General features: G+C 35.3%; 1 protein-coding gene across 6 annotated transcripts in view; it reads right to left on the bottom strand.

The window, feature by feature from the left end:
* Nucleotides 1-1,999: 1,999 nt before the first annotated feature.
* Nucleotides 2,000-13,139, bottom strand: part of LOC110451693 (protein very KIND-like) — an 80,777-nt gene continuing 69,637 nt past the window's right edge. For all 6 annotated transcript variants that reach the window (XM_021499823.1, XM_021499827.1, XM_021499825.1 and 3 more), the window contains 6 exons: nt 9,288-9,491; nt 8,456-8,559; nt 8,065-8,215; nt 6,833-7,015; nt 6,019-6,176; nt 2,000-5,396 (listed from right to left, as the gene is read on the bottom strand). In XM_021499823.1, the coding sequence (XP_021355498.1) occupies nt 5,171-5,396; nt 6,019-6,176; nt 6,833-7,015; nt 8,065-8,215; nt 8,456-8,559; nt 9,288-9,491 (1,026 nt within the window). In that variant the 3' untranslated portion in view covers nt 2,000-5,170. The remainder of the gene's footprint in view (nt 5,397-6,018; nt 6,177-6,832; nt 7,016-8,064; nt 8,216-8,455; nt 8,560-9,287; nt 9,492-13,139) is intronic.

The following is a 13,139-nucleotide window of genomic DNA, read 5'->3' as shown; positions in this document are numbered from 1 at the left end:
AAAGCATCTTTCTGAGCATAAGGTCATGATATTAAGCCAGTAGTTAGCTGTAATGTTCATTATATAAATTACCTTGACCTACTTTCAAGGTCTTCAGGGTCAATATCTTACAAGAGGCCCAGATATCCTGCATCGTTCACCTGGACATTTAATTCAATCATGACGACAAGACATTCCCATTAAGAGAAATATTGCAAATAAATCTCCAGGTGTAGGGCTAGGCCACTGGTTGATCGACTGACCCTGTTAGCATGACTGTGACCATAACATAAAGAGAACAAGCTTTAACAACATGCAACTTATAGACAGGTTACAAAAACTGTTCAGTGGTTAAGGTCACCAGCTGGGTTGCAAACAAAACCTTATCAGCAACACCTGATAACAATCCAGGTGAGTGCTGACGACTTTACGCTAGATCACATGACTGACCTGTATTTCTATCTGTCATCATCCATCGTCATACGTCCGTCAATTGAGTATTTTTATTATCTTCACAAGAATCACTAGAAGTGGTTTAGATTCAAAACTTGGCACACATACAATAATCCAACATTGCAACGCTGGCCTCTGATTGGCTAATATATTTTCAACTCTTTCTAAAAAAAGGCTGCAGAGACCGACTCCAAACTCTACACATAGGTGTCTGTATGAGGTTCCCATATTATTAACCAATGAGAAGTGTTGATGCTACATCACCATATAATAAATAAAGGACTCAAGTTTCGCTGTATATGCAGTATTTTAATAACTTTAAATGTGGCAACTTTTGAGTACATAGTATGGTACTTGTACAATAAATGTTAATACACATGTCAATCATAATGTAACGTATATCATTAATGAATTGTACTGTTGTGAACATTATTATAAATAACCTAAAACCACTCCTTTCACGCCTCTAGTAAATATTAAGCCAAATTTTCATATTATTCACTTAACTTCTAAAAATTGTTGTTTTTAATTGATTTATTTGAATTTGTTCTGTTTTCAGTTCCCATTTTAATGTAAATATCTTCATTGAAATTCTATATCTCGTTGATTTTTTCTAAAGTTGAATGGCCTACATTCACATTTTACTTGTGATAAACAGTTGTCTCCCTTGCTCATTATCGTTGCTACCTGAATGTCAGACGTAAGATAAACTGTTATTAAAGTATTAGCTTCTTGTGAACCTTTTAGATATGGGCTTTTTGTTCTGTTGTTTTAAATCCTTTTAAAACACAAAACATCAATTACTACTTTTCTAGTAAAAAATTGTCTTAACATTTCATTCAATAGCTTAAACACATTAAAGGAACTGGATTCAGACACTGTATTAACAATGGTATTGATGATTATGAAAAATAAGGCAACATTGATCTTTAAAAAGCTTTAAATATATAATATCAAAACTGGTGTTAGATCTTTACATGCAAGTATATATACAAATATAGTGAATATATATTTTGTAAAGTTAATGTAGAATATCACAGATAAGATATATATATATACTCGATACAGGTTTTGTAAATAAGAAATTACAGGAAAGATTAGATATTGTTTCAGCGATGAATAACATACATGAGTCCAGGATTTTACTCCCCACCCTTGTTAAAGATAACACCAGCTGTTAATTAAGCCTGTGCCTGAAAATGAGCCCTTCAATATTTCTTCATTTAAGGGCTCAATTTGGGACTTATAAATCCCAGTACCCTTTTAACTGCCTTAGAAGACACCTCCATGGGTTTATTACAGGGAAACTAAGGGAGACTACTCCTTATCAGATACATNGTGTTTATTGTAAAATTACATAGCTGTATTTGTTATATTGATTACGTATATCATTTATCAATTGATTAAAAGCATTAACTATTTATAAAACCAACAACTGCTAGTGCTATGTCCCAACAGCAAATTTCATACCAAATCTATGAACCCGCATAACTCGAATACTCGGATAACTCGAAGTTTTCCAGCGACCCCGTCAACTTCGAGATAACGAGGTTCGACTGTGTATAAATTGCAAAATAATACACACATTTCAAGGTCATGATTTGCTCAATATGAAACATTTATTATTATATGTCTACCTGTATTTTGGGGGTTGAAGCTTGCAGCAACTTTGAAATCATGAATACAGAAAATATTGCCGAGTTTTACTGGCACTTTGAAAAGTCACAGATGATTACATTTTAAATTTTAATGAACTTAAACAAACAAACACAAAATATCTTGTGGGTAAAATTAGCAATAGCAGATATATATTTAAAAATACTGTATCATTTTGATTGATATTGAACGTCAAGCAAAAAATAATAAAAACTGAAGGAGAATGAAAGCACAAGTGATATTGCATAAAAAGATTCTTCATAAACAAATCACAATTTGTTTTGTACACGTATAGACTTTTAATTCTGGATTTAGTTTTGACAGGGCTGAACCTTATATCAGTAAAAGCCAATGAAATGTATGCATTTGATCACATGGTTGATTTTTATGTCCCTGATATCTAAACCATTTTTCCTTTATCCAAATTCATTTGAAAAGAATTCTGTTATCAAATCAGTGAAAATATATTATTTGTACAGTGATTATCCTATCCAGATGATATGATAAAAAAAATAGAAAAAAGGTGCATTAATACTATCGTGTTTATCCGGCAATAAGCCCATGCCTGGTGAAAAGCCCACTCATGTCAAATACAGTTCAGTTGAAATGTTATACATGTTCTTTGCCATTTCATTGTCCTGCAAAAGGTCTATCCTCTACTTTGAGCCACCTGGGCTTATTGTTGGAAAAAGACGGTACATGTATGTATAATACCTTAACTCATTCACCCCTGAAATTTCATAATGAACTATTCCTACCTTTGAACTGAAAGAGTTCAAACGTGTCTTCAGGGGTGAATGAGTTAACAGAGAAAGACTTTTGAGTAATCTCTCCAGAATTATCACAGGTAATGGGTATCGATACATGTATAAAATTAAACCAGGAAAATGATAATTCTCCCCCAAAAAATACAAAGTGTGATTATATATATACAGTTTTACATAGTATATGATATTGCTATACAAACAATACATGCATGGTGTTTAGTGTATATGTTAATTATTTTCTGAACAAATGATTGTCTTCGAGAGTCAAACACATTTCATTGATATTGGCAAGATATTCAACATGTCAACAAACTATATCATAAAAAGATCTATTGCATATTAATACGACTGTATCTCATACAGTCTAAACACTATTTCTGTTCGAATACATAAAAGAGCACTGAATATACATGTATTACAGATAAAACCCTGTAGAAAGTCACTGTATTCCAGAAAAAACATTCCTTTCAGTATACTTAGTATATAATGTACAGTATTCAGCTGAACCTTTTTCTGGTCCTTATGACTCCCGTCCCTTTACCATAATAATCAACTTACTTAAAAAAAGGTGACAACACGGCTTATTTTTTGGGAAGGTTTGGTGATCATTCAAATTTTCCCAATATCTCCATATCAAGGGGGCCTATTTAAATTTCAACAATGTTCAGATAAAAGGAAGCTAGGCTGGACACAAATTTAGTACAGGCATAACACGTTTTCTATCATACGGGACAATTTTTTTCACTCATTTGATCCTTTTCAACCTACAATAGTAGAACACAAAAAAATACATTCCACAATTTCACAATAATTGATAAATAAATAAAGGTTATAGTATATAATTGTACTAGTAAGCTTGTGGGAGGAGAGACAATTCTGAGTGAGTAAAATGTTTGTTTTTGCTGGTTTACCATTTCACCCTATGTAACTTTAATAGACCCTACCATGCATTGATATGGATGAGTCCATTGTGGTCTACAGTGGTGAAAGGGTTAATATAAATTCATGATTTACATAGTGCATTATATGAATAATGTTTATTACTTTTGTATACAACGTATTATTAGTCAGAAGATTTGGTTTTGATAAACTGTGTATAGATGTTGATGACATGAAGACACAGTCATCCTACTTCTCTTCTTAACCCTTTCACCACTGTAGACCATAATGGACTCATCCAGATCAATGCATGGTAGAGTCTACTAAAGTGACATAGGGGTTAAAGGGTTAATACAAGACACAAACACAGCAATCTACCATTGGCACATTGGTGTTGCTGTGAGCAGTCAAAACAATTTGATTGACGCAGCGTTCGATAGTTCGTAAAACAATTATCTTTCAGAAAAATCTGTCCAGAACAGCCACTGTATCTATGTTAATTGGTCACATGTTGCACAACTCCTCATCAAACCTTTGCTAACGATACTAACAGTCTTGAGGAACCATTACATGGTTCACTACAAAATTATAAAATTTCTAATTTTATACTACAACTGCACGAAGAAACTTTCCTGTCGTTCAGTGGTAGAATTAATATTAGCAGCTAGGTGTTGATTGGAAAATTATCATCAATTGAATTATAAAACTCCACAATTTTCATTATATTCTTTTTCCTTCTGTGTTTTCTGTGTTAGAATATAACGTTATTACAGTCAATTGTATTCATATTAACAGACTGATATCACATTTTAGATAATCTGAAACTTAAATGTATGATGAAGTAGAGCTACAACTATCTGTAGCTCACAGGAACACATTGATTATATATTTTTAACAATTATCATAATTTAGCACTTTTAAATGGGCACAAATGTGCTTAAATAAGCCATTACAAATTGTCATACTGTTCGCATTAGCTCCAGTTATTCATCATCTTGAAATTGGTGTGTACTATTGCTGTGGGACCTAAAGGTCAAGGTCATGTTTGAGGTTGTGTTTGAGGTAGTGTAAAAGGTAGTTCACAACTCTGTTGTGAAGTTAGCCCAGTCGTTTGATCATTTGAATCAGTGACCTCAGAATCCCATTTTTTCATCAATAATAAGGTGGTCAATTTTTGCTTTGGAATCAGCCTCATTTTTGACATCTGAGTCTCATTTTGACATCAATCTCACTTTGATATCAGTCACACTTTGATATCAGTCTCACTTTGAAATCAATCTCTTTTCAACATCAGCCTTGACGACTTGAAATAATTCTCAGTTTGGCTACAAAACTCCACTTTGTGGCATTAAATATATTGTTTCTGACCAACAATCTCTTCAAAGAATTGGTAACCTCCCAGTCATCTCTAGGGAATATTTATAAAGACACCAGCCTCACTTTGACTGAAGCCTCCCTTTCATCTTTCGGAAAGCACCACTAATTCCACCTGAAGGCATTTTCTGATAGTTTGTATGATGCTGTGCAGCTATCTGGTGGATATCTTGACCTCCGAACTCCCGTATACGTAGCTGAAGGTCATCCTGAAGGTCAAAGTCAGGTTCGAAGCCATATAGATGGCCCTTGAAAATCCTGATCTGGTCAATGATTTTACTGATGGACCTTAAATGGAAATAGAAATTACGAATTAAAAATGCAATGAAGTCATACTTCTTCTTTATTAAACTTCAATTTTCATTTTTCAATATTTTGTTGAGATTTTTTAAAAGAATTCATTCTTAAATAGTTATTATCGTCAGTTGGTCATTGCAGACAGATAGTCATTACAAAATGGTGGTCAGTATGAAAAGTGTTCACTATAAACAAGTGCATGGTCATAAAATGGATGTAGGTCAGCAGACATATTATCAAAACAGATGGTCAGTACAGACAGGTTGTCATAACAGACAGGTTGTCAGTACAGACATGTGGTCATAACAGGCAAGTACATGGTCAGTATATACAGGTTGTCATAATAGGCAGGTTGTCAGTACAGACAGGTAGTCAGCAGACATGTTGTCAAAACAGGTGGACAGTACAGACAGTTTGTCATAAAATCTGCCAAAACTATCGTTAGAGTTTACAAGTATTTCTAGTTGTAACAGAGAATGATGACTTTATGTAAGATTGGACAGGTCAGGGTGGAACATTGAAGATACCATTACCATTGCACCAGCCTACATTTATCTTGATTATAAATATTATAACAACCCACAGAATCATTTACAACCCTGACTGAAAGTACCTGATCTTGCTCCACTTGTACATGCCATTGGCGAGCTGAAAACTTCCAAACTCTTGTTGCTGGACGTGGAACAGGAAGAGCAAAACAGATGGAATTGTGGGAAGGAGATGGCTGTTGGTGACACTGGTAATGGCCATTCCATCATTCTTCAGGAAGAGCTGAAATACGGAAATAATGAAGTCATTCACGATCAAGTCACATTAAAATAATTTGTTTTAACCATTAATTAACATTCAAAACTTATTAGAGAACCCTTAATACTATGGTTCTCTGAACAAGGACCAATGCAAAGGTGTGGACATATATACTAGGATGTACGTGTTCAAAGAACAGATTTTTTTTCTATTATTTTTTGTGCTTGTACTTGAAATATGCAGACACTGATATGACAGTGTTATGGCCTTAGATGAAATGAATTCAAACCATGTCAATTCAGTCAATACTAAATCAGCTGTCCCACTACCATATTTATCCAGCAACTAAGCCCAGGCCTGTAAATAAACCCACCCATTTCTAATGCAGTTGAACAGTAAAAGTGCCAACAAATGCTGTTTATTTCATCTTGTAATAACCCCCCTCCCTTAAAAAGTCAGACATTTCGTGATTGCCCCTGGGCTTATTGCAGGATCAATACTGTAATAACCCAGCCAGCAGTGTAGGTAACAGCTTTCTCCTTTTCTTTGATAAAAGTGACGTACCAATTGTCCAGACAGACAAGTATTTGCTACTTTTGGCTTGGAACAAAGACAGCCATATTAACTAGACTTCATTGTAAATAAAACATATCTTAATAAATTTTGACAAGTTATCTCACCCTGACAGAAGATAGTTCCTCTATGATGCTGACACATTTGCCCTGCAGATGGCGCCAGGCAGGAAGCTGTTTGACTATTAGGTTTTCCAGACCATCTAAGATGGCAAGACAGGTCCCATAGTTTCTCATATCCTTACAGATCTGGGCTGTGTTGAGGAATTTTGTTAAAATTGCCAGCTGATTCTGAAATGAAAGGAAGAGAAATTTGAGTAAAACAGTCTCCTCATCATTGACATCCTGTAGTCAACAAATTACGTGCCTACAAAATTTGACCTAAAGTTAAAGTAAGACTTAATTCAGTTTTCGTTAGATCTTATAATGATCAGCTGTGGATTTCAGGAAAAGAATCTGTCTGCTCTTATCCACTGCTTGATTGCATGCGGCAACCTATATGTGTGAACCCTAGCTTGCACAATTTGGGCCCCATTCTGACTTTACAGCAGATCTCAATGAAAAGTCCTTACAGCAGACTTTAATGAAAAGTTCTAACAGCGGATTTCAATGGAAAGTTCTAACAGCGGACTTCAATAGAAAGTCCTTACAGCAGACTTTAATGGAAAGTCCTTACAGCAGACTTCAATGAAAAGTTCTAACAGTGGACTTCAATGGAAAGTCCTTACCGAGGACTTGAATGGAAAGTCCTTACAGCAGACTTCAATTAAAAGTTCTAACAGCCGACTTCAATGGAAAGTCCTTACCACAGACTTTATCGGAAAGTCCTATGAAAAGTTCTTACAGCAGACTTCAAGGGAAAGTCCTTACCGCAGACTTTAATGGAAAGTCCTTACAGCAGACTTTAATGGAAAGTCATTACAGCAGACATCAATGGAAAATCCTTACAGCAGACTTAAATGGAAAATCCTTAAAGCAGACTTCAATGGAAAGTCCTTACAGCAGACTTAAATGAAAAGTCCTTACAGCAGACTTCAATGGAAAGTTTTTACAGCAGACTTCAAGGGAAAGTCCTTACAGCAGACTTTAATGGAAAGTCCTTACAGCAGACTTCAAACGAAAGTCCTTACAATAGACTTAAATGAAAAGTCTTTACCACAGACTTCATCGAAAGTCCTTACAGCAGACATCAATAGAAAGTCCTTACAGCAGACTTAAATGGAAAGTCCTTACAGCAGACTTAAATGAAAAGTCCTTACAGCAGACTTAAATGAAAAGTCCTTACAGCAGACTTAAATGAAAAGTCCTTGCAACTGAATTCAGTAAGTGTTTGTAGGTACCTTTGGGTTGCTGCAGTTGACGATCTCCGCTGCCACCCAATGTCCGACCTCCTGGTCATGTTCTATCATTAGCTGGACGGCCGTTTCACGTAATGTTTTATTCTCAAAGAGGCTAGGAGGAAGGGGCTGGTCTGAGTCCTGGCCTGTCAATCTGTAAACAAACCAATCAGAAATTACAAGTCAATGAGGAAAACTATCTAAGATCAGGGTCAGTCAAATGTTGACTAATAAGAAAACATTGCATGAGGAAATTTAAGCTTTAGAATAATTGCTATCTACTTTTTTTTATATCTTGACCATGGATGGTCACCAGAGCTATGACCATGGACAGTCAGCAGACCTATGACCATGGATGGTCAGCAAATCTTTGACCATCTATGTAAAAACTAACCTTTGCATGAGTGGGGTTTTGGAGCCAGTCATGGTCATGGCCACACTTATCCCCTGGGCCTTAGAGTTCAGGTAGTGGACAGGATGGGTCAACTGGAAAATACTCTGAAACAGACAAAAACCATCGAAAGTGATTATATTTTCAAATTATAAAACTATGCACCGGTTAAGCCCACCCCTTTATATATAGTCAAAATTTATTATGAGAAACTCAAATTCCCAATTATCTGAAAGCTTCGTGTGTTATAATGCATCCAGGGCAGTTTATTTCTTCATTCCCAAATATAAAACAAACTCTTCAGGATTATCTCCAAGTTTATCATTGGTCCCAATTACGATTGCATTAAAAATAGGTTCAACTGTATAATATACAAGATCAGCAGTAACAAAGGTAAAGAGGCAAATACAAGGGAAAATGAAATCCAATGTCCACTAGTGAAAGTTCAGTTAAGTGCAGCGACCCCAGTGTGGTGGATTCCTGAATGGAATTCACTAGTTCGACCATTAGGGTAATAGAAATTCCAATCTGATTAAAACCAGATCTTTAATTCCAATCTGATACTCTACGTTCCAATCAAACATGGTACCAGTTTGACTGGAATTAACACAGAGTATCGGTGTGGAATTAAAAGTCTGGTTTTATTCGGATTGTAGAAATTCAAAAGAAAAGATGACCAGGCAGCATCAAATGGACGTCTCTGCAAATTTAAGATTTAGATAAGGTTAGATTGACATGAAATCGCATACAATATTACCCTGCTTCTAAAAGATCTGGATTACACAGGTTTTCCGATTATTTACAGTTTGTTGTAGACAGGTTAAACCATAGTTACCTGTGCTATGAGTGTAAGCTGTTCGGCTAAGGTCTGTGGCGTGTGGTCGAGGAGTGTGAAGGAATCGACACGCCGTGGAGATTTAGCAGGAAGGAATCCGTCATCTGTCGTCAGTTTAGTAACCGGAGTTCTCTTCTCGTGGAATAATGTCAGTTTGGGCGATGTTGACTTACCACGCCCCAAAATGTTCTTCAGCGATCCCCACTGGAAAATTTGACATAAAATAAATCAGTTTTATTGATTTCTTATGTAATCCTGTTTTAAACAATATATAGAAAGAAAACTTCATGAATTTCTCTTTGAAAAGAAAGATTTTTTTTTTATTTATTTATTTGTTTAAATATTGATCAGACTCAATCCTTGCGTGATTACCAAAAACACAATATTTAAGCCCTTACTTACAATCAGAGAACATCACATATCAATAACACTTGCCAGCAGCCTACAGGTTTTGAGAAATGTTAAATGTGTGACATGGAGAAAAACTTTGTTATAAAATATGACTGGACAGAGTTGTGTATCATTATGTATTTTTTCAATACATCTTTTTACTTCTTTTCAATTCAAACAATACCTTATTTCATGACTTGTTCATCATACATAACAGATGTTTTTGTTTACATCAAGTACTTTACCCATTTTCTTCCACATTCTGTTTTTGTAAAAATGGGCTATGTTGAGATATTATAATTCAAACAACCATTAAAACTATTTCTAAATGTGAGGATAAACTTCCGGTTTTTTTTTATATAAAATGTATAAACAACATTATGGTTAGAAATGCAGACATCACAAAATAAAATTACAATCAAAACAAAACAATTATGTCAGTCATTATCAGCCAATGCAACGGAACAGTATAAATCTTTAAACACACAGATATTAACAGCAATCGTATTTCAGCGCTTTTCCTCTTCAGAAGAAATGTTACTTTAGCACTTCAAGAAGCAGCTAGTCAAGATTCATGGGAGCAGTCCGGAATAATTCAGTCTTGGTTTGTAAAAACATCACCCAAAATAATTGTTTCCACAGTAGAAAAAATCAGGACTTTGGCCTCAGCATAAATCTTACTGAATACTATTTTTAGCACTTATTTTCTCGTCATTACCCTAGTTTGCTAAATAAGGTAATAAGGTGCATTGTGATAATTTAATAATTTAAAATCATTCAGGGAGATTTAGATGGGGCGCTAAAATAGGATATACTTTATAATTAATTTGTATTAACATTTTAGCACTGTACTTATATATAGTTAGCACACATTGTTGTATTTATTTTAATACATACTTACTAATAAATACGGATTTTTTGTATATGCGATATGATACAATTGCCCTTACCCATATCAGCCCTCGCCGTATCACACCCCAAAACCGGTATCAGCCCGCAAAACCTATATCACACCCCTTTTGAGTTTTTTTTTCGTTTTTTAATATTCCGAAAATAAAAATAAATCATAAGATAGTAGTTTTTATTAGTAGGTATGTAATAAACAGAATAAAACACGCCTTTTTCCATATCACACCCAGTATCAACCGTCGACCAATATCAGCCCTCGGGCCTTCGGCCCTTGGGCTGATATTGCAGTCTCGGGTTGATACTGGGTATGATATAGAAAAAGGCATGTATTATTCTCTATGTAAATACATTGTATAGCAATTACCGCTGTGTAGATGATTGTTATACTGTGTCACAGTCTAGCAACACACTTCCCCTGAACACCCCCTCCTAATTATACATAACCCAATCAATAAATAACCCCCTTCCCTCCCCTGACGCATGTGTCTCCTCCTATAAGGCCCCCATATATCCCCTCCCCCTTCCATATATGTGTCTCCTCCTATAAGGCCCCCCTATATCCCCTTCCCTCCCCTTCCATATATGTGTCTCCTCCTATAAGGCCCCCATATATCCCATTCCCTCCCCTGACATATGTGTCTCCTCCTATAAGGCCCCCATATATCCCATTCCCTCCCCTGACATATATGTCTCCTCCTATAAGGCCCCCATATATCCCATTCCCTCCCCTGACATATATGTCTCCTCCTATAAGGCCCCCATATATCCCATTCCCTCCCCTGACATATATGTCTCCTCCTATAAGGCCCCCATATATCCCATTCCCTCCCCTGACATATATGTCTCCTCCTATAAGGCCCCCATATATCCCATTCCCTCCCCTGACATATGTGTGTCCTCCTATAAGGCCCTCATATATCCCCTTCCCCTTCCATATACATGTGTAAGTTTTAGACAAAACTTGGCTTTCAGTTTTCTTAAGAAATATTACAATATTTTCCCATTGCTTACCAAGATCATACGTACTTTAAGATTTAAATAAATCATGATGATCCAAAATTACACATTAAGGTAAAGGAATCCACTGCATTGGTTATACTCGTAAAGCCGAGTACCACTCGGAGTTTATTTTACTTGGAGTATTCTCCATTTTATATAAAAGAATAAGCAGCCAAAAAGAGTTCTTCCGGCTAAGAGTAATATCCCTGGTCAAGTTTATCATGTGCTTAAATAATCTAAATTGTGTTGACCATAAATTCTGTGGCTTATCATTCCTGTATGGCAGTACCAGTAAGTATTAGCCATGAAATATAAAGGTCCTGGGTTTGACCCCTGCACTTTTTTTTCTTTTTTTTCTAAATCTTATTTTCAAACACTGAAATTTCAAACGACTACAATTCTATAAAATGTATGGCAACAAGTGCTTTTTATGGAATATTTTGTTTGAAAAGTATACTAGCACAAATATTTCACAGTTGTTACGATGGTAATAATATAGTTTAACTTGTTAATTGGTAACTTTAACCTCAATGCAATCCCAGAGGTAACAGCCTTAGCGCAGTATCCAGAAACACGCATCTTTATATGACTGGCCTGATTTGTAAGATATAGTAGTCTCTCTATTGTCCATAAGCCTTTTATTGTGCTTGCTGTTCAAACCCCCTTCACTGGCTAGTCAAGTTTATCTTCAAGTTGATACATGTAGCTATTGAATTCTCCAAAAAACACGACACACATTCAGACTTGCAGCACTGTACTTCAGTAATATCAAAATGTGCACTATTTTTAGCTGTATTTCACTACAAAATATTTGCACACTGTTCAGCAAAACAATCCAATAAAAAAAAATCACAAAATGTTCCACCTTTTTTATGTTTGTCCCCATTTTTCTCAGCAGCTTTGACTGGAAATCAATTTATGATTAACATCAATATATAGTCTAATTTAGTTATACAGCAACACCAGTCATTGCATTTATATACACCTGAGCCTGAGGTTTGGATACCAAGAAACATGATAGACAATTCTTCAAATGTCTTGCTCACCTGGTTGCCATTTTTCTTGAGTTTTTGAAATACTGTAAACAATCCATTTTTTGCTCTTTAGTCTAGCTTTTAAATACACTTGCGACAACATTTTTCCTCCCCTCTGTTTTTCTGTCTAACAGTACTAGTACTGCCCTTATAACTGTCAGCTACCAACGGTCAAGGACAAGTTTCTCCTTTTCCTATCTCAGTATTATCATTATGACCATTTCAGCTAGTAACAAAGGAGGCTAGTCTATATTTGACACATCCTGCTATCTTGTACTCTGTTCTTTTTTTAAAAAAAATACCAAAACAGAAGATTTTATTATAATCATCCTTTATAATATTGACTACCGGTATATCATTTTATTCTATCCACAGTGTGATATTGAGATTCAGTCTCTGCAATGGACTTTAATTTTTTGTTTGCTGTGGCAAATTTCTTGTACCAATGTTAAGATGGATGGAAAAGATGATAATTGGGGTATTAATTTGCCTGAAAGCTCTTACAACCCATACCAACAGC

The sequence above is a fragment of the Mizuhopecten yessoensis genome, unplaced genomic scaffold (assembly GCF_002113885.1).
Source record: "Mizuhopecten yessoensis strain PY_sf001 unplaced genomic scaffold, ASM211388v2 scaffold6169, whole genome shotgun sequence".
Taxonomy (NCBI): domain Eukaryota; kingdom Metazoa; phylum Mollusca; class Bivalvia; order Pectinida; family Pectinidae; genus Mizuhopecten; species Mizuhopecten yessoensis.
This window is presented reverse-complemented; position numbering and strand designations above follow the sequence as displayed.